Source organism: Myxocyprinus asiaticus, chromosome 21, assembly GCF_019703515.2.
Source record: "Myxocyprinus asiaticus isolate MX2 ecotype Aquarium Trade chromosome 21, UBuf_Myxa_2, whole genome shotgun sequence".
NCBI classification, from domain to species: Eukaryota; Metazoa; Chordata; class Actinopteri; order Cypriniformes; family Catostomidae; genus Myxocyprinus; species Myxocyprinus asiaticus.
Window position 1 is genome coordinate 6,521,270 of NC_059364.1, and position 20,336 is coordinate 6,541,605.

Consider the following 20,336-nt stretch of genomic DNA (forward strand, 5'->3'; position numbering starts at 1 on the left):
TCTGGTGAGTTTGCTGGCCAGTCAAGCACACCAACACCATGGTCATTTAACCAACTTTTGGTGCTTTTGGCAGTGTGGGCAGGTGCCAAATCCTGCTGGAAAATGAAATCAGCATCTTTAAAAAGCTGGTCAGCAGAAGGAAGCATGAAGTGCTCCAAAATTTCTTGGTAAACGGGTGCAGTGACTTTGGTTTTCAAAAAACACAATGGACCAACACCAGCAGATGACATTGCACCCCAAATCATCACAGACTGTGGAAACTTAACACTGGACTTCAAGCAACTTGGGCTATGAGCTTCTCCACCCTTCCTCCAGACTCTAGGACCTTGGTTTCCAAATGAAATACAAAACTTGCTCTCACCTGAAAAGAGGACTTTGGAACACTGGGCAACAGTCCAGTTCTTCTTCTCCTTAGCCCAGGTAAGACGCCTCTGACATTGACTGTGGTTCAGGAGTGGCTTAACAAGAGGAATACGACAACTGTAGCCAAATTCCTTGACACGTCTGTGTGTGGTGGCTCTTGATGCCTTGACCCCAGCCTCAGTCCATTCCTTGTGAAGTTCACCCAAATTCTTGAATCGATTTTGCTTGACAATCCTCATAATGCTGCGGTTCTCTCGGTTGGTTGTGCATCTTTTTCTTCCACACTTTTTCCTTCCACTCAACTTTCTGTTAACATGCTTGGATACAGCACTCTGTGAACAGCCAGCTTCTTTGGCAATGAATGTTTGTGGCTTACTCTCCTTGTGAAGGGTGTCAATGATTGTCTTCTGGACAACTGTCAGATCAGCAGTCTTCCCCATGATTGTGTAGCCTAGTGAACCAAACTGAGAGACCATTTTGAAGGCTCAGGAAACCTTTGCATGTGTTTTGAGTTGATTAGCTGATTGGCATGTCACCATATTCTAATTTTTTGAGATAGTGAATTGGTGGGTTTTTGTTAAATGTGAGCCAAAATCATCACAATTAAAAGAACCAAAGACTTAAACTACTTCAATCTGTGTGCATTGAATTTATTTAATACACGAGTTTCACAATTTGAGTTGAATTACTGAAATAAATGAACTTTTCCACGACATTCTAATTTATTGAGATGCACCTGTATATATATATATATATATATATATATAAAATCAAACAAAAATAAACACTTCTTGCAAAAAAATAAAAATAAATAATAATAAAAAATTATGACCGAATTAATGTAGAGTATATTTTGGCTTTTATAATATACTTTTGCGTACTTCATTTGAGGAGGTAAAAAAAATTGCTTGCATTACGAGTGATTATCGTCATGTGACAGTTTGCAGATAAAATTTTTCTGCTCTGTGTTGGCTTTTGTGAACCTACACCACAGATGTCGCACCTGTTTTGTTTCTTTGGGGGATTTTCACCGCTTTTCTCCCAATTTGGAATACCCAATTCGCTCTAAGTCCTCATGGTGGCGTAGCGACTCAATCTGGGTGGTGGAGGACGAATCTCAGTTGCATCTGAGACCCTCAATCCGGGCATCTTATCATATGGCTTGTTGTGCATGTTACCGCGGAGATGTAGCGCGTGTGGAGGCTCACGCTATTCTCCGCGGCATCCACGCACAACTCACCACGCGTCCCACCAAGAGCGAGAACCACATTATAGCGACCACGAGGAGGTTAACCCAACGTGACTCTACCCACCCTAGCAACCGGGCCAATATGGTTGCTTAGGAAGCCTGACTGGAGTCACTCAGCATGCCCTGGATTCGAACTTGCGACTCCAGTTGCTGAGCTACCCAGGCCCCCCGATGTTGCACCTGTTTTAATAACAAGCTCCTCTTCATTTTAATGACTTGTTTTGGAGTCTTCCCGTTCTTTGGAGATGTTTTTCCAGGGTTTTTCCTGGGTCAAAAATGATTGAGTAGCACAAGTTATCCCAGTCTGCCCTCTCATGTACATATCAGGAAGCCTGCTGGACTCCAGAGATAGTGCAGGCAACACGCACATGAAACACATTTGCGCATGTCAGATGAGAAGCTTATTAAGCGCTTATGAATCGCCGAACGCGAGATTAATGTCATTGAATTTGCTTGGGCGTCCACCAAATTTTTTTAATGCTATAAAACCCTGACCATGTTTCTTAAATTCTCTTCTCGTGTGATGCCTTGCACACTGATAGATAAGCCCACGCTGTGCATATGAATGTTTACAGCGATATACACGATATTGCAAAATCTCCATCAATTGACACTTTATATCGTCGCTACAACATATATCGTCATATCTCCCAGCCCTGCTTTTGCATTCCATGGAAGCAAGAAATGTATATGGGTTTGTAACAATACGAGGGTGAGTAAATGATGACAGAAATTTCATTTTTGGGTGAACTATCCCTTAAAAAGTTCTCGTTTTCATTGGCTGTAGGTTATTTCAAGTTTTACTATCCTTGTTGGGAAGTTTGGCCCTTAAAATGAAGGCAAAACGTGACCCACACACACAGTTTCTGGAACTGGAGATGTTGTCAGTGTGCCAGGGTTTGACAGAACTCTTGACGTTTCTTTGAGCGCGTACAAAGAGAACGCCAGTCAGTTGCCCTGATGTGCCCTGTCTTTGTTCCTTCCTCTTTCTCTCCCTCTCTCTCCATCCTTTGCTCTGTCAGTCCGTAGAGGAGATCTGAAGTGCCGGTTTCATCTCTCTGTTTTACTATTCTGTAAATTTCCCTTTCTCTCTATCTTTCTGTCTCTGTCTTTTTCTGTGTCTCCTGTTCTGTCTCTTTGTCTCTGTTTCTCTCTCTCTCACTTCATCTCTGTCTTAAGTACAAGGAGACATCCAGACCACAGACTAGCTGTCCTGCGTTTTGATTGACAGGTTTGTGTTTCTCTCTAAGAGTGTCATCATGAGGTTCTACCGCCCCTAATGACAGATTATAGCAAAATTTTGTCAGAGGTGCCTTACAGATGTCAGCCGGGGGAGATCTGTTAAAGGGAACATATAATGGAAAACAGGATTTTAGTCATAGGCAGTGGATTTTTGGCAGGGAAATCTGCAGAATGGAATAAAGGGTGAAGTGTGCCACTAGCATCACTGAATGAAATTTAAAAAATAATGCTTGTTTTCAAACAGGTTTCCTGAACACTTGCGCCATCTTCCATTGTTCGGCAAACAGATAATCTCACCCTAAACTCATGGCATTGGTTGCTCTGTTAAGTTTCTCAAACAAACAGAATACAATTTTAATAGCACCACAGAGCCACAATATTTACACATTTTGATAGAAATCATCTTACAAATTATTTACTTAACGTAGATGTAAAATTACACCCTGAAAAAATTACACACTTAAACATTGTTAAAAGGAGCTGAGAGTACTACATATACTGTATTAGCCAAAATAAACCAAATAAAATAATATGTATGTATGTATGAATAAATAAATAAAAATAAATACAATTTATACACATAATAACTTAGAAATTAAAGTAATAAATGTATTAATTTATTTCTTAAAATACATTTATTATTAGAATTCATTTAAAATCATTATATGATAAATTATTAATTTATTATGTATTATTTATATTAATATGTATTCTTATTAATTTATTATTATTAAATAAATGTAGTATTTAATAAAATAAAATAAGCCAAAATAACAAACCTCTTTTAAAAGGTTGGCTACAGTGTTCTCTTTGCATTGTGGACAAGCAAAATCTAATTCTGATATGAAGTGACAAACTTTTTGTTTGTCTACTCTTTCGGTTTGTTTTGTATGTGAATGAAAACAAACAAACAAACAAACAAACAAACAAACAAACAAACAAACAGAAATGCATTCTTTTGTTTTGAAGTCTGTCATGTTAAATTCATAAGCTTCTTGGTGTAAATGTGGCTTTAAACTGCATTTCTCTCCATAGCCACTTCGTGTTCTTTGTTAGTCCACCCTTGTTTGTCTGCACTGAACATGTTGTTTGATCAGGCGTGTTCTGATCCACTCACCCTCACACTGACTCAACACAGGCTGTTTGAGATGTGCCAATATGGGCCTCACTGATTACATGTGTTTGTGCATCTGCTTGTGGGAGATTTGGATGTGTTTGGGCTGAGAGGTGTTTGTATTGTTTCAATGATGTTTGTGTACCTGCAAGTGTTGGTTTTGCTTTATGGGTCTGTGGGAGTTAAAAGCATTTTACTTTGACAGTGTAACCAGGCATCACTCATTAGGCCATTCTCACAGAAATTTTTCCAGGTCACATTTCAGCCTCAAATCATTTTCAAAATCAAGACATTATATTATATAAAAAACATGAAGTCTATTTGTTGGACCATTATGATTTTAAGCATTGTGATATTATTTTCATCACGATTAAGCCGATTCCAACCCCAAATTCTTATTTCCGTAATGCAGCCTATTATTATTATTATTATTATTTTTTTGTTATTTCCATTAATTCCATTGTTGATATGTATTATTTTAAACTGAGTAATGTACAAACAATTACTGTAATACAAGGATTTTTTTTAAATAAGCATAGAGTTATACATTTTTAATAAAAAATGTATCAAAACTGAATTATTTAATAAATACTACTACTACTAAACTCAGCAAAAAAAGAAACGTCCCTTTTTCAAGAACATTTTGTAAAAATCCAAATAACTATACAGATCTTTATTGTAAAGGGTTTAAACAATGTTTTCCATGCTTGTTCAATGAACCATAAACAATTAATGAACATGCACCTGTGAAATGGTCGTTAAGACACTAACAGCTTACAGAGGCAATTAAGGTCACAGTGATAAAAATGTATGACACTAAAGAGACCTTTCTACTGACTCTGAAAAACACCAAAGAAAGATACCCAGGATCCCTGTTCATCTGCATGAACGTGGCTTAGGCATGCTTCATCGAGGCATGAGGACTGCAGATGTGGCCAGGGCAATAAATTGCAATGTCCGTACTGTGAGACGCCTAATACAGTGCTACAGGGAGACAGGAAGGACAGCTGATCATCCTCGCAGTGGCAGACCATGTGTAACAACACCTGCACAGGATCGGTACATCCGAATATCACACCTGCGGGACAGGTACAGGATGGCAACAACAACTGCCCAAGTTACACCAGGAATGCACAATCCCTCCATCAGTGCTCAGACTGTCCGCAATAGGCTGAGAGAGGCTGGACTGAGGGCTTGTAGGCCTGTTGTAAGGCAGGTCCTTACCAGACATCACCGGCAACAATGTCGCCAATGTGCATAAACCCACCTTCGCTGGACCAGACAGGACTGGCGAAAAGTGCTCTTCACTGACGAGTCGCAGTTTTGTCTCACCAGGGGTGATGGTCGGGCTCGCGTTTATCGTCAAAGGAATGAGCGTTATACCGAGGCCTGTACTCTGGAGTGGGATCGATTTGGAGGTGGAGAGTCCGTCGTAGTCTGGGGCGGTGTGTCACAGCAACATCGTACTGAGCTTGTTGTCATTGCAGGCAATCTCAATGCTGTGCATTACAGGGAAGACATCCTCCTCCCTCATGTGGTACCCTTCCTGTAGGCTCATCCTGACATGACCCTCCAGCATGACAGTGCCACCAGCCATCCTGCTCGTTCTGTGCATGATTTCCTGCAAGACAGGAATGTCAGTGTTCTGCCATGGCCATCGAAGAGCCCGGATCTCAATCCCATTGAGCACGTCTGGGACCTGTTGGATCAGAGGGTGAGGGCTAGGGCCATTCCCCCCAGAAATGTCTGGGAACTTGAAATTGCCTTGGTGGAAGAGTGGGGTAACATCTCACAGCAAGAACTGGCAAATCTGGTGCAGTCCATGAGGAGAAGATGCACTGCAGTACTTAATGCAGCTGGTGGCCACACCAGATACTGACTGTTACTTTTGATTTTGACCCCCCCCTTTGTTCAGGGACACATTATTCCATTTCTGTTAGTCACATGTCTGTGAAACTTGTCCAGTTTATGTCTTAGTTGTTGAATCTTTTTATGTTCATACAAATATTTACACATGTTAAGTTTGCTGAATATAAAAGCAGTTGAAAGTGAGAGGACGTTTCTTTTTTTGCTGAGTTTACTACTACTACTACTACTACTACTACTAATAATTATTATTATAAGTTCAATTAAATGTTATATTTTGCATTACGGAACGGAAAATATGCTTCATTTTGAATAAATAATTAAAGATATTTAAGTTATATATATTCAAAATATTCAAATTTAATAATAAAACTAAAATATATAATATGTTTAACTAAAAATGTCATAATGCAAAAAACAAAACATTTTCTTAAATTTAGGCTTCATTTTCTTTAAGCAAAACATAATGTCAAATTTTTTTTTTTCTCTTGATTTTGGGGTAAAATATGACCTGGATATCTTCTTGACAGGTATTGTGGGATTCATCCCCTTATTCTTATGTGTAGTTGGATGTGATTTACATGTTATATGTTTTATAATATAGTATGGTTTTATGAGTGTCGCTGTGATATCAGGGTTGTGATGGAGGGATGAAAAGAGAGGGATAAGAACAGGATTAGTTCCTGGATAACGATCTCACTTTTCTCTCTTTTCCTCTCCATAGCGCTCCTTTAATCAGTTTCTGTCACTGCCACTAAAACCGTCACAGTAGTGATCCTGCAAATCTATTTCAGCTCACATCCTCCCCGTCGTTTTTCTCTCACATCTCTCAGGGGCTCTTATTTGCCCTGACAGGGGCAGAAAATCCTCACAGCTCTGCGTATGTTTATTTACTGTAATACAGTGCCAATGAAGCACATTAAAAAGAGTTATATACACAGCCCTTTTAATTTTTAGCAATACACATTAAATAGACATCAAGAGTAATTCTAAAAAATTAAAAAAAATAAATAAATAAATAAATAATCATAAATACGTCTCCATTCATACATTTGTTTTTGTCTTCAAAAATGGTGTTTTGTGTTGACTTTACATACATTAGCCCTGTGTAAACTTCACTGACTTGATATACATTCATTGTCCTTTTTCTGTAGGATCTCTCTCAAATCACAGTATTATTGTTTGATGCAACTTCAGACGATTTTACAGCTTTTTTCTTGCTGTTAGTTATTTATCTTTCTGTGTGTGTGTGTGTGTTTTTTTTTTATATATATAAGTATAGCTCACACGAGTAGAGTCCAGTTATTTGTTTTGAAAGGTGCCTTAGGTAAGAAAATGTTTTTTGAAGTCTTTTGAGAAAAATTACAGTTGTCAGCATATAGTCTGCCAGTCAATAAATTCTGTCAAGTCCTGTGTTGATAACAAAGCATTGACTGGGCACATAGCAAACATTGGGATACAGTGAGAAAAGGGTTGAGGGAAAGTTAATCATTAAATTGATAGTGTGCAGTGTTGATGCAAGTTGCCATTGGCCTCTAACCACAAGGACTGCTATTGGGCCACAAGGTACCTCTCGAATTGACACCATAACAAAACACAAAATGTAATATTAGGCCTCATTTTGGCACATTTGTATTTAGTTTTTTTTTCTGAAGTTGGATGAAACATGTTTTCACGATTGCCTTTTGTATTACAAAAATATATTATAAGCATAACAATTTGAGTTAAAAGTTGAAAAAAAAAACAAAAACTTTTTTTTGTGCTTTTGCTTTAATAGAAGCATGTACTTGAGCTGTCATGAACTCCACAAGAAATCTGACTTTTGTACAAAGGAGTCACATAGTCATTGTCAAAATTGCTTATTTGATTAGCAGGGGTGAAAAGTAATTGAGTAAAAATACTTCAGTATTATACTTGTTATTTTTTGGGATTTGTAATTTACTCGAGTGCAATTTAAACAAAATTCTTGTACTTTAACTTTATTACAATTCCAAAGAAAAAATTGTACTTTTTACTCTTTACAATTTTATTTCAAGTTGAAAAGTACATTTTGCAGATAATTTTCTTTCGTCTTACTGGATTGAAGCCACCTTTTCTCTGCATCCCACAAACGACAGATGACAGACCAGAGGTCAGTCATTTCAAATGGAGAGTTGCATGGCGGCTGTGTGGAGTTCCGACCATCTGCAGAAGGCGGAATTTCGGATCTGATTTGGGCTTTGGATATGTTTAAATATTTGTGCGACTAGACCATATGTGACCGCCCGACTGAATGTGATGTATTCATTCAAAACTATGAGCACGAAGTGAGAAAAACATTGTGTAACTGTTTTTGAAAATAAAATGATGCGGTTCATTACACGTCTCAGGGCATTCCAAAGTGAAATGTCCACTGTGTGGTGCTAAAAGTGAGTGAAATGTTCTCCCAAACAGATGTGGTTTTAAGGTAAATGTTCTATCGAGATTTAAATCAACAAAAGCGATCTCCCTACCCTTACCTCCCTCCCTACCTTAAACTTAAACTTAAACTTAAACCTAAACGATAGTGTCATAAAAAGGAAATGTGACGTGAAAAACAGTTTCTGAAGCAACCACGTCATTTTGTGGTGCTTCTGTGATACTTTTGGCTCACGTGTTGACTCGCGTGCTCTTCAGGACCTTAGTCCTTTGTATCTGCAACACTATCAGTTGAGCTACAGCACAATTTGACCACACATCTTATAAATGTAGTTGGTTATGTAATACAAATGTTAAAACAAGTCATGCGCTACAGTAAAAGTGTTTATATGTCATAAGATAGCATTGTGTGAGGAACAGGGTGAAAAGTAAGTGTTTATGAAGTGATAATCTGCCATTTTACTCATGATTTGTGTGAAAGTGAATAAGTTGTTTTTGTTTTAGCACCTCCAGTGGTAATTCCACCAGGAAACTGCCATGTTACATACAACATGCCACATAAAAATCATTTTGCAAAACTGTAGTTATTGTAAAATGATTCTATGACCAGGTTGCGAATGCCACTGGGGGAGAAATATGACAGTCGTTGGAGACAGTAAAAAGGCTACTTAACAAACAAATCAAATCCCCTCTCTTGATTTCATTCTAGCTAGAAAAAAGTTACTTTTTACTTTTTTAATACTTGTGTACAATTTAATGTGAATACTTTTTTACTTTCACTCAAGTATTTTTTGGGTAGATACTTGGACTTTTAATTTAACTTTTCAACTATTTCTTCAAATAGACACCAGAATCTGTGGCCTCACTCTTGCTCTTTTTTTTCTTTTCTTTTTTTTTTTTTTTTACCTCACACAAGTATGCATACATACAACACAGACACTTAGAAATCTTGCCCAGCTCTGGGCCGGATTCAGTGCTGCTCCTCTGACTGCCAGAGATGTTTGTTCTGAAGAGATGCCTTCTGCATTAGTGGTTGTTTTTGCCAATAGTCATGTTTGTCGGAGGGCTGATCCGTATTGAGCCACAGTGAAAGCTATCAGCATCTCACAATAGTAAACACTCAATAAAACATCCTTGACATGACTAACACTGTCAGATTAGTCCTTTCCCTGATGGCCAATCTCTCTTAAAGGGACAGTTTAACTAAAAATGAAAATGGAAATTTTGTCATTGTTTACTCACCCTCATGTTGTCCTGAACCGGAATGGCTTTTTTTGTTCAGTGGAACACAAAAAGAGAAATTATGAGGAATTTCAGATTTTTTGGGGACTGAAATTTTCAAGCTTCAAAATGGATTCAAAAGCCCCATTTATTGGATCATAAATGTGGTCCATACGACTTGTGTGTTATAAATTATATATACACAGTATATTAGTCTTCTGATGTCATTTGATAGATTTATGTGAGGAACAGACTGAAATGTAAGACATTATTCACTGATAATCTTACCCTACAGAGATTAAGGGTGAATACCAAGGTTTTCAGTGAATAATGATTTCAATTTTGGTCTGTTCCTCACACAAAACTATCAGATGACTTCAAAAGACTTACATATTTAAAACGCTTTCCTTTTTAGAAGCTTGACAACTCCAGTCCCCATTCTTTGTAGTAGCATGGAAAAAAATTGACCAGTACATTTGTCAAAAATTCTCCTTTTGTGTTCATGAGGGTGAGTAACTGATGACAGAATTTTCATTTTTGATGAACTATCCCTTTAAGGATCTTAATAGGATCTCATAGATGTGCCGTTCTGTTCCTGAAGGATGAATAATTCCCTTTCTCTCCTGGGACACTGGGAGATGCAGGATAGAGGAAAAAGTGTGTGGCTCCAGGAAGTGAGCGAAACAGTAGATGTGCTGAAACTCCTCAGCAGGAGCATTTCAACTGTGATTTATGTGTGGAGCGTGTGCATGAAACAGAACAGAAAGAGGAGTTGCTCTAGAAAACTTTGAGCAATAGTTGAAGGCGGTCAGAAGTGCTGCAGGAATATTCCCAGCTGGTCATGGGTGCAGGAGTACAAAGCAGCTCAGGTTATCAGTTAAACCTGCAGTCTTCACATCTGCCCTCATTTGTTGGGCGTAATTTGCTCAGAGTGCTGCATTTTTCCATCTTGTTGTTTGGGGTCTTTAAATATTAAAATCTTCCTAGTTTACTCTGAAAAAAGAATAAGTTACCTAACAATATACAGTATATCTTGATATTTTTCAGCCTTACTAAATCTTTTTTTTAAAATTATTATTCATGCATATTTTACAGAATGACCTCATAGTAATTGAGAGACAGTGGACAGTTTGAACTGATTCAGGCTAACTAACCCTGACACCATTTTTGCTACTGACATGTAAATCAGACGATCAAACCTCTTGTTTAACGCTGTCACAACTGCATTCTGATCTCATGAAAATTATGTGATCGTGGCAACATTTTTGCAAAATTATATTACACTGTTCGTTACAGGTATCGCGGCAGTTCTGAGATGAAATGTCCACTGTGTGGTGCTAAAAGCGAGCTAAATTTTCTCCCAGACAGATGATGCTCTATCGAGTTTTAAATCTATCTCACCAACCTCCCTACCCTAAAGCTTAAACCTAAACCTAACCGATAGTGTCATAAAAGCAAATGTGAGATGAAAAATGCAATTGCTGAAGCAACCGCGTCATTTTGTGGTGCTTCTCTGGCACTTTTGAGTCACATGTTGACTCGTGTGCACTTCAGGACTCTACACTGGTCATTTGCATTGCAAGTGCAACGCTCTATCAGTTGAGTTACCATGTAATTAAATGTAAATGTAGTTGGTTACGTAATGCAAATGTTAAAATGTATTGCCTCATAAATAATGTGCTATAAGTGTGAACATTAAGTGTTTATGATCTGATAATCTGTGCTTTTTTCGTTGTTGTAGCGCCTCTGGAGTTCATTTCAACAGGAAACTTACACAATGCGTACAAAGAGTCATGTGAAAATCGTTTAGCAAAATCTAGGTAAGTAACGTGATTTCATGAGACACTGAGGGATCGCAAAATTAGTCTGACAAACTCCTTAGGGAACTTATTGACCAAATAAAAGTGCATTATTGCGAAATTTGCAATGTTGCTTAATTTCATATTTTCAGTAATTAATTGTGGATATATCATGATAATTAAAAATAGTGCCAATTCTGTTTAACATAATGGTTTGCTTAACATTTTTTAAGTAGCTTCCAACACGACTTCCTTACATGCCTCCTGTTAAGACTATGCCCTATTTAATTTACTATAATCATATAATTTCATTCTCATTTCTGCAACAGTATGTAATATATTTTTTACTCTTGTTTCCACATATGCAGTATCACGTTCTTTCTCTTTTTTTGTGACTCTCTGTATGTGTTTGGTTTGCTGTGTTCAGTTGAGTGTGTGTGTGTGTGTGTGTGTGTGTGTGTGAGTGTGTCATATTGATTTGTTTTTATATTCCATCTCTGTATGCCGCTCTCCATTTGTTTTGTTTCTCTCTAACCTCCCCCCCCCCACCCCCACCCCCGGCTTGTTCCCCTTCGCTAGCTTGAGAATAGTTTGATAACTCACAAAGAAAGAGAGAGAGAGAGAGAGAGAGTAAGAGAAACCTTGTTTGTTTCAGATTTAGATGGATGGTTGTATGGGTAAATGGATGGATGGACAGGGCTGATAGAAGAAAAAGTAGAAATGGAGAGATGGTAGTTGTTGCAGAGTTACTGCTTTCCCAGAATTCACCATCATACATTCGGACAAGCAGGTGAGCTGAGAAAATGTAGCGGCCAGAAATATTTCTTACAAGCCATGAAGCTGTATTTTGCATAATTTTTACTAAAAGAATATTCCGGGTTGAATACCAGTAAAGCTCACTCGACAGCATTTTTGGCATAATGTTGATTACCACAAAAAAGTATTTGGACTTTTCCCTCCTTTTCTTTAAAAAAAAAAAAAAAAGCTAAAATCTGGGTTACAGTGAGGCACCCAATGGAAGTGAATGGGGCCAATCCGTAAATGTAAAATTACTCAGTGTTTCAAAAGAATAGCCAGATGACGTAAACAATATACATGTAAACATGATTTTGGTGTGATAAATCGCTTACTACCCTTGTCTGTGTAAAGTTATATCCAATTTTCAACTTTGTTGCCATGATGACATAACACACTTGGTGGGCATACCAAAGACAGTTTAGCAGAGATGGACCACTGGTATCAAAATGAATGGGATAAATTGGAATGCCCAATGGCCAGCGGATGTAGCAAAGGAAGTCTTGCCTTACAGGTAAAAGAGCCAATCACCTCTTAGATACAGACATCTGTCAATCAACTCAAGAACGTGTATGCGCATTATCTGAACCATTAGCTGAATTTTTTAGCGTGATCTGAGCAAAAGAAGCAAAAGTTATGACACCATTGTGGTCAGATATTACTGCTGATTTTAAATATGTTCATTGATTGTAATCTTGACCAACTGTTTTGGAGATTTCGGTCTTTCCCCAGTCAAGTAGATAGGAGCTGTACTCTATGTCGCTTGTTTACATAGAAAAATAGCTCCCCTGGAGCATTCCAAAGATGGAGGCTGAGTGGACTGACTTGCCTTGAAAGGGACTTTGACCATACGTAGTTCCATTTAGGAGGAGTAAAGATTACATTGCCTGAACAACCAGATGCATTTACATGTGTGAGTTGCATCTTGTATGTGTCTCAAACCACCTCCTTCGTGATTAGATTGCTATGCATCTCAAATGTGTTTTACAGGGCATTTACATTGTTATGATCAGATAGCTAGCAAACCAAATCAAACACTTATGAGGTTCCATTTCAGATAGAATGCTCCCTTAGAAGGTAACTACCTATGTAGAGAGTAGACAGCAAGGCAACTCACTAGGTTTTGGAACAGAGATAGTAGCAATCTAGTGTTATCTTAAATCATGCCTTTTTAATGTTGTGTTCAGGACAGGAATCTAAGAATCCAGACTAGACTGAGGTTGCTACAGTTTTCTTTGACGTTTCGAGTTCCTAACGGTAGCCTACCCAGAGTGTGTTCTGTTGCTGAGAGACTGCTGCTGCATGCTGATGTGGTTTGTCTTCATCCCGTGATGCACTGGGTCAGTGTGACAGTGATAGATGTTGACCCCCGTGCAGAGTTAAAGAGAGCTCATCCTGGACACCGGGCGATCTTTACCGCTGTGGAGGAGAGTGTCCAACAATCTTACACACACATGACACACACAGAGAAAACTGCTGAGAGGGTAAGTGGGTTTGTGAGGTCCAGCCATACACACATTATGTGGTGTACCCGCAGCAGTTAACACAAGGAACTCACACATACACACACCTTGCACTTAACAAATCAATAATAATCACATCATGGAGAAATTCATTGGCTCTGACTGTCAGTAGACCTCTCTATCGGCCACACTTTTAATTTCTCTAACGCACATCCATACAGAGACACACAGAGTCTCACGCTATTTTCTTGCCACTCACACCAAGCCGTAGCAAAATGCCATTAAAACTATATTGTGAGGGTTATTTTGAAGTGGTTTGAGGTGATATTTTAAGCATAGTGATTCCCAACTAGGGGTACTGCAGCAGTGGGGGCTAGGACAGATTTCGGTTTTGCTTTGTTAAACCAATTAAACCAAAAGTGTGAATTTATTTTAGGGTTGTCAAATTGATTAAATCTTAATTTTTGTAATCCACAGTTTAACTCATTCATTAACTTTTTAAGGAAAGAATACTAAATAATAGGCATACATGTATGTTTTGTTATGGGGTTGTGCAAAATTCAGAACTTAAAGGAATATTCTGGGTTCAATACAAGTTAAGCTCAATCAACAGCATTTGTAGTGTTAGATCTTCTCGTATTTGGCTTACCAGATATCAAGTGACTCGCCAATGTATCAGAGTTCTTCTAATACATAAAAAAGAGTAAGCAAAACCAAGTGCTCGTGGAGAAAAGAGTTTATTGATGACGATCGTGTAGCATTGCTTTTCTGAATCTTAACCCAAAGTTCCGTCTGTCTGTGTTCTGTTCTGATATCCCTAAAGAACAATAGTGTTAAGACTTCCCTAAAAGACCCCAGAACTGTTCCAATGGTTCACTTTTAATCAATTGTTGTTTGCACTGAGTTTATGGCCCCTTTGTTTCAAACAGATGCAACTGTTAAAATGTAGACATTATTAAGTAATTAAAATACACATAATAATTAATTATAATCTTCTATATTTATCACACATTTGCACATATACAGTGAAATTCTTCTTTTTCACATATCCCAGCTAGGCTGGGGTCAGCCATGATACATGGCTCCTGGAGCATATAGGGTCAAGGGCCTTGCTCAAGGGCCCAACAGTGGCATCTTGGTGGTGCTGGGGCTTGAACCCCTGACCTTCTGATCAGTAACCCAGAGCCTTAACCGCTGAGCTACCACTGCCCCTATATATGCCCATAATGTTAACTACCACAAAAAAGCATTTAGACTCATCCCTCCTTTTCTTTAAAGAGCACTTACACAGTGAGGCTCTTACAATGGCAGTGAATTGGGCCGATGTTTGGAGGGTTTAAAGGTAGAAAGGTGCCACTTATAATTTTATACAGTAAAAACACATTAATTCTTGCTTATTATTTTAGATGTGAAGTGTGGTTTTTACTGTCATTTTAAGGTTTAAGGGGTTTACAGCGTTACATCTTCATGGCAATGAATTTGTAAAATTGGATATAACTTTACACAGAAAAAGTTAGTTAGCAATTATATCACACTAAAATCATGTTGACATGCATATTGTTTATGTCTTGTGGCTATACTTTTGAAACAATGTTTACGGATTTGCCCCATTTACTTCCATTCTAAGTGCCTCACTGGGACCCAGATTTTCAATAAATCAAAATAAATTTTTGTCGTAATCAACATTATGCCACAAATGCTGTTGACCTGAGCTTAACTTGTCTGAACCCGAATTTGGAATTTGAAATGAATTGGCTGCATGCCATGGGATGTTGTTGGATGTTCTGTTTAAGGTTTCCCTCTTGTAAGCTTGCTTCATGTTATTTGGCTCCATTTTGGAGACTTTGGGGTAAATTGTTAGAGAAATAATGTGTTCTTTATCCATGATCTAAAGTGTCACAGAAGCATCACAAAATGACGTAGCTGCTTTTGCAGTTGTGTTTTCCATTTTCCATTTTCTTTTTATGACATTATCGGTTAGGTTTAGGGTAGGGTGGTTGGTTTTGTTGATTTAAAACTTGCATTAACTTTCAAAACCTCAACTGTTTGAGAAAAAATTGAACTCGCTTTTAACACCACTCAGTGGACATTTCCCCTGAGAACTGCTTCAATATGTGAAAACGTAATATCATTTGGCAAAAATGTTGCTACAGTCACAACATTTTTATGAGATCAGGATGATAAATTGAAAGCATTTCAAATATTGATTATTAATATCACTAATTGTTTCACTGTTGTGTGTATGATAACATATTTATGGGTAATTCAATCAGAAAAATGTAATCTTTTTATAAAAAACAACACTTATAGCAGTTTTTTGAATTTCATTCCATTTCAGTTGGTAACACAACAATAAGGCTCCATTTGTTAACATTAGTTAACATGAACTAACAATGAACAATACTTTTACAGCATTTATTAAAATTGATGAATGTTAATATTGTTCATTGTTAGTTCATGATACCTAATGCATTAACTAATGTTAATGAATGATGGAACCTTATTGTAAGTGTTACCTTTTGATTTTACTTCCTTAAATTCAAATTTGAATTACAATTCTACATAATGTTTGCCACCTCAGTTCAAATTCAATGCAAATTCTGGCATTCTTAGTTCAGTTTTCTGAATGGTGCACAGCTCTGGTAATAACTGAAGTTATGAACAGCAATGGAAGTTATCTTGGAATGGAAGTTGCTGAGTTAAGCGATTTATATGAGTGAATGAGATTCATTCTCTTCTGGAGGTTGTCAACAGCATTAGCATGCATGCAGGCTTCATTGTGTCGCTAATGAGCATCATTAATTTCAGTGCGCTGACTGGCCTCTGACGCCTGTTCAGCCCTCACCACACCATTACACGCACAAAAAAAGGGTCTTGTGATTTTCACACATTTCTATACATGTCCTGTGCTGCCTCACAGCTTTTCCTGTTCCCAGACTCGTTTTCAAATGCTAATGAGTGACGAGGGCGCATCGTTGACAGTGTGTAGGCTGTCGCAGTACATGCTTTTCCTCTTCGCAATCAAAGTGCTCAGTGGCTAGTGACCGCTGGGCTCAGCTGCCTGGATCGCTGGCTGTAGTATTCCCAAGGGTCCTGAGCTGGAATTCTGCTCAGAGCGTAAATCGAAGCCCACCACATGCAGCTCACAAACTCTGTTAGGAAAAGATGCTAGAGTTAGTTGAATGCACATCTGACTCACAGAACATGAAAATGGAGAATGTCTTCTCAAATATCCATATCACGTATCATTCCTTCAAATTCAGTGTGCTTAGGTCATGGATGATTGTCTTATTCTTTTAAATATGTACGTATGTAAAGAGAACCCGATCTCATGAAAATTCATACATATTTTATGAGCTGGCTATTTCGTATGATTTCGTACGATTTCGTTCGTATAAATTTGTACTATTTCATCACGTGCAAATGCCCGGATGTCTAATGCGAAGTAAGCGTGAGTTCCATGCACGATGCGTTAAGGACATGCTTATTAATAGTCTGCCCTTACCCAAACCCCTTATCTAAACCTAACCGATCAGTAGAGTGTGTAAACATGATCAGAAGCTGTTGTGTGTGACACAAGCAAGTAGTTGTCGAGTATTAGATGGAAATGATGTCCAGCGTCGTCATTGGCTGTGGTGAAAGTTGTACGAATTCATACGAGTGCAGTCGTATGATATCATACGAATTAGCCTAATTTAGAAAAGTCGTACAAATCCTTATGATTTTGCAGTGAGAGTGTGTTGGTAAAGAGGCTATATTATACACAGGGCTATACGTATTTAAAATAACATACTCACTTGTAGCATGACATTTTTTCCCCTGAAGTCGACTTATATCATATGTGGTTTGACGTCAGTGCAGTGGTGTGATAGAGACGTTTTTGCAGCTAAGTCTCAATAAATAGTCTGGGTGGACTATAGAGGGAGCTTTTGAGTGAACATTAGAGTATATCTACCTAGTAGGGGCCTAGTATGGGCATTTTCGAGTAACTTTGTAGTTGAATAACCCACAAAAAACAAGTAGTTGATTATTCGTATGTTAAAAGTAACAAGTATGACACAAACGTGAAATTTAAATTTGGATTTATTTACAATTGTTACCAAGAACAGTTTCAAAATAAGCTAACTTCAACAAGTTATGCTTTTCTTTTGGGTGGAAAAAAAATTGAAATGAACAATATGCATTAATAATAATAATAATAAAAGATTTAAATAACAGTAAAAACATTTGCTCTCACCTGGAGCTTACACAGAAACTAAACCAATGCTGTCGGCAACAGGTAATGCACATATATAAACTCTGAGTTTACATAAAAGCCATCACATTTTTATAATTTCACATGTTATTATTCAGAAAAACAAGTGGTGAAAGTTGATTTTTTATAAAATGCATGTTCGTGTTCAGAGATTTAACGCGCACACACACACATACCAGGGTTTCCGTTTTTGACCGATAAAATGTCCTAATGTCCGACAAATTCAAACATGGTCAGACACAATGTCTGGTAAAAATATTAACACAAAGCGTCAGCAACCCCTTTTGTTGATGCCACAAATGCACAGTGTGACACCATCCCAATGATTACAGTGTTTCGCTGATACGGAGGTTTAAACTTTCCCGAAGTGGAGTCCTAATTACGCGACCACTGCGGGTTTTATACCACACAGGCAAAAGTAGCCTGCGTTATTCTTGTCTCACGCGCCCGTAGTGAGAAGCTTCTCACTTCAGAATCACATTAAAACAGCCTTGTGTCTACTAGAGGAGCTTTTATGCTATGAAAAATCTGAGGAAAATAGTCTTAAAAATAAAGAGTCAAGGAAATTAGCCAAGGTGAGAAATTATATGACATAAGGGGTGGGCGATATGACCAAAATCGCACATCACGTATGATAAATTTTATCATGATTAAGTTATCACAGTATAGTATTTTTTTTTTTTTTAAAAACAGTTAAATTGGTTTATATATTAAATAACCATATTGTTATGCCTATTTTTGGATAATCCAGTCAGTGAATTAAATACTTCCTCTTATAGAATTTTCTCTTTATTTGGAACTAATAGTAAAAAACAAAAAGTAAAAAAAACAAAAAAAAAACATACTGCTAAATTTCACATTATCCACATTTTAGTCTGATTATTATTATTATTATTATTATTATTATAAACTTTCCTCAAGAAATTCAAGATCTTCCCAAAGCAATGGAACAAAGACAATAGTAAGCTAAGTATATATATATATATATATATATATATATATATATATATATATATATATATATATATAACGAAAATAAACACTTCTTGCTGAAAATAACCAAAATTATGTAAACACTTCTTGCAGAAAATAAATATGAAATAATTATAAATCCTTCTTACAAAAACGTACATGACCAAAATATTCACATCTTTTGGCTTTCATAATATTCTTTTTTGCATGCTTTATTTAATGTCCAGATGTTGCACCTGTTTTAATAGCAAGCTCCTCTTCATTTTCTTGACTTGTTTGGGACTTGTCCCGTTCTGTGGAGGTGTGTTTTTGGAGAGTTATTTATGACAGAATTTAGATTTTTTAGGTGAACTATCTGTAGTGTGCCTCTTTATTAGTTAGTTACTCCCCAACACTGCATTATGTCCACACCACTGCCACAGCCTCAGAATGTATTGTAAAAGTACGTCAATAATCGTTCTCTCTCTCTCTCTCTCTCTCTCTCTCTCTCTCTCTCTCTACTTCAGCTCCTGCAAATGCTCAGATCGTGCATTCTGGCCAGGCATGTGTGGTAAAGGAGGACAACATCAGTGAAAGAATCTACACCATCAGAGAGGGAGACACATTAGTTCTGCAGTGCCTGGTCAAAGGACACCCACGGCCACAGGTGAACACAAACGCACACACACATTCACACCATATACCACACCATAACTTTAATGACATAAAAGAACTGAAACATAACATAAAACACATAGATGCGTGCACACACACACAGCAGCCGCGTGTGTCTCTCTCTCGCTCGAACTGGTGTCTCCTGCTCCCCTTTATGTCTCTCTCCCACTGATTAGGTGACTCAGCACCGGCCGTGCACCCTCATGGCCTGGCTACGCCTTCCTCCTCATCACACTCTTCTCCCCTGCCCGATTCAGGCTGGGGCACCATCCGGACTGGCCTACTCCCCCCCATCTCTGGAGGGGAGGCGCTGCCCTTCCGGTCGTTCTGCCAGCCGATGGTCCTCCCCGCCTCCTGGGAACCTGGGGAGCGATGAGGGGAGGGAGTAGGCAGAGAGAAAGGGCGAGCAGGAGAGACACAGGAGAGAGAGAGGAGAGAGAAAAACTTGCTCGCCGGTCCCCGGACACGCCGTCACCTGGTCTTCAGCCACTCCTCTGCCCTCTGTTGGTCGACAGCCACTCTTCCCCGGACAGACGGCAGCGAGTCCTCCAACCCTTGGTGGACGAAACGACTCCTCCCCTTCCTGGCAGATGGCAGCGGTTCCTCCGACTCTCGGCGACCGGCGGCAACTCCTCCGTCCCCCGGCGGACAGCTGCGGATCCTCACCTGGAGGACGGCAGTGGCGAGGATGCCACGACAGTGCATCCCTCCTCCTTCCCGGATTTCGGCACCAGTGTAACGGGTTCAGGATGGGCAAGGAGGAGGCAGGAACCGGCAGAACAGTCAACATAACTAATGACATAAAAGAACTGAAACATAACATAAAACACATAGCCGCGTGTGTCTCTCTCTCTCTCGAACTGGTATCTCTGGCTCCCCTTTATCTCTCTCTTAGGTTAGGTGACTCAGCACCGGGCGTGCACCCTCACAGGCCTGCCAAACCCTC

At 38.5% G+C, this 20,336-nt stretch overlaps 1 protein-coding gene across 1 annotated transcript in view; it reads left to right on the forward strand.

The window, feature by feature from the left end:
* LOC127411924 (MAM domain-containing glycosylphosphatidylinositol anchor protein 1-like) overlaps positions 1-20,336 on the forward strand; it is a 288,415-nt gene that overhangs the window by 52,097 nt on the left and 215,982 nt on the right. Inside the window, exon 3 of the mRNA XM_051647835.1 lies at positions 19,243-19,382. Within this exon, the coding sequence (XP_051503795.1) occupies positions 19,243-19,382 (140 nt within the window). The remainder of the gene's footprint in view (positions 1-19,242; positions 19,383-20,336) is intronic.